The 2,441-nt window shown below is 33.8% G+C and overlaps 1 protein-coding gene across 1 annotated transcript; it reads left to right on the forward strand.

The window, feature by feature from the left end:
* Positions 1-610: 610 nt before the first annotated feature.
* On the forward strand, positions 611-1,546 carry LOC107282325 (olfactory receptor 10A4-like). Its single transcript, XM_029282990.1, has one exon. It carries the CDS (start codon positions 632-634, stop codon positions 1,544-1,546), a length of 915 nt encoding a protein of 304 aa, XP_029138823.1. The 5' UTR covers positions 611-631.
* The last annotated feature ends 895 nt before the right edge of the window (positions 1,547-2,441 follow it).

The following is a 2,441-nucleotide window of genomic DNA, read 5'->3' on the forward strand; positions in this document are numbered from 1 at the left end:
CCCCAAAACAATTTATTCTTGTATAAATCAGCTGTGGCAAAATTGTATCCACCCCCAGGTGTTATTTAAGTTCAATATCCAATATTGAACAATATATATACAGCAATATATATACAGCATCTTAGGGAAAGGGTATTCCAAAAGATGAAAATAGATAATGTGTAATGGAAAGCTATGGAAAGATTGCACTATATCCATTAATGATTTTTGCCACTTCCTGACTGATAATTGCTAGTCATTCATAACATAAAACCAAACTTCTGCTGCCCTAAAATTTCTCTAAAATATTTTACTCTTTCCCTGATAAAAAAGCAGAAAGACTTCCCCAACTATTGTAAAAGGATGGTAAAAAAGGTGATTATTTCTCCTAAATTCACCCCAAAATGTACATGTTTATAATTAATTAATGATCATTCTTATATCATTTTTTATAGAAAGGAATCAGTTTAAGAGATTCAAAACAAAGTTTGTTTAGAAAATTGCCTATATATTATCTGGTCATAAAGAGGACTACTCATTGGACAAAGAAAAATCTTGTAGAAGAATTTATCAACTTTGTCAGAGAATCACATTCCAAATGATGTTAAAGGCATGGAAAAGATCACTTATAGGAAGTAATCAAACAAATGTTATGGAATTTATTCTTATGGGATTTTCCAGTTACCCCGAGCTTCAGATACCCCTTTTTGTCATTTTCCTTCTTGTTTATACAATAACTCTGACTGGAAATGTCGTCATTATACTTGTCACAACAGTAGACCCTGCGCTTCATAGTCCCATGTACTTCTTCCTCCGAAATCTTTCTTCCATAGATATTTGTTTCAGTTCAGTAATTGTTCCAAAAATACTAGCAGATCTTATTTTGCAGAAGAAAACCATTTCCTATATGGGCTGCTTCACCCAGTTATATTTCTTTTTTTTCTTTGGTACAGTTGAATGCTGCCTTCTTGCTGCAATGGCATATGACCGCTATGTTGCCATTTGTAATCCATTACGCTATCCAGAAATTATGAATAAAAAAGTATGTTTTCACCTAGCTGTGGCCTCATGGCTTTTAGGCTTCCCTAACTCTACTGTCTCTGCCATCTTTGTTTTTAGTGTGCAATACTGTGGGCCTAATACAGTTAATCATTTCTTTTGTGATAGTCCTCCACTGCTGGAGTTGGCTTGTGCTGATACATACATGGTTCAAATTGAGGCTCTCACAGCTACTATGATATTCATAGTATTTCCTTTCCTCATTATATTATTCACATACATTTGCATCATTATTACCATCTTGAAAATGCCCTCAGCAGAGGGGAGGCAGAAAGCCTTTTCAACATGTTCATCTCATCTTCTGGTGGTAACCTTATTTTATGGCACAGCTACATCTACCTACTTCAACCCTAAGTCAAAGTACTCTCCAGACACAAAAAAGTTTCTTTCCCTCTCCTATACAGTCATCACACCCATGTTAAACCCTATTATCTATAGTTTAAGAAACAAGGAGGTCAAAGCTGCAGTGAAGAAGACATTACATTGGAAAATGTTTAGAACAAAATAAAACTTGTTGGGCCATTATCTTAGAGCTAGATAACATTTTTGTCAACAATGAAAAATGAAATATAAGGATACACGAAAGGTTTATTATGCCTAATCTTTCTCTTTATTTTGTCATAGTTTTCAAAAACAAAGAGTAACATATACATTGCATCATTTTTGGAGTCAGCAGTGAAACCTGAAGCAGAGATGTGGACCAGATGTTTTCATATTGTTTCAATTCTGTTCAGTTAATAATTTTCCTCTTGCTAATTAAGAATGGTTGTATGGATATTTTACAAATATAACCAGATTTCTTTTGTTTCCTTCTAAATTTTCCATCTTGGTCCAAATGATTGCAATATTTGAAATTTATTGTATTGTATTTTAATAATATTTGGAGAACTAATTCTGTTCTTTTAATATAGTCTGTGTATACTATATTCTTAAATAACATGGAAAAATTTACTACCAGCATATCTATAACCATCTCACGAGAATAGAGTTGAACCTAAATAGCTGTTCATACTGAGCCATTGAAATCAGTGGGATTTAACTGAATTAATAAAGATCTTTCCCACGCCTCAATTCAACTGTCTTTCAAAGTTGAATCAATCCCTGAAATGCTTTGATTCTAATCAAATAAAATAAAATTACATCTTAGAGAAGTACATCTAATGGGATTAAGGAAAGGGACCTTCTCTGGGGTGGCTTCCCTGCTTTCGAATATTATTGCTCTGGAAATAAGATTTGGCCCTTCTTTGATATTTTTCCAAAGCTTTGGTTATATCAGAGGTCCTGGGGAATCCCAGGTTGATAGGGAGCAAAGAAGTGGCTGGTATGATTCTGATATTTCTACCATTGGAGTTGAGTGGATGTTCATGGGTTCTTACATTGTAAAATGTTCATGTTGTAAGCCA

The sequence above is a fragment of the Protobothrops mucrosquamatus genome, unplaced genomic scaffold, assembly GCF_001527695.2.
Source record: "Protobothrops mucrosquamatus isolate PMUCROS unplaced genomic scaffold, P.Mucros_1.0 scaffold7, whole genome shotgun sequence".
Classification (NCBI taxonomy): domain Eukaryota; kingdom Metazoa; phylum Chordata; class Lepidosauria; order Squamata; family Viperidae; genus Protobothrops; species Protobothrops mucrosquamatus.

What these genes read in the sequence shown, in the direction of transcription:
- LOC107282325 (XM_029282990.1), top strand. Translation starts at nt 632, where the DNA reads ATGGAATTTATTCTTATGGGATTTTCCAGTTACCCCGAGCTTCAGATA.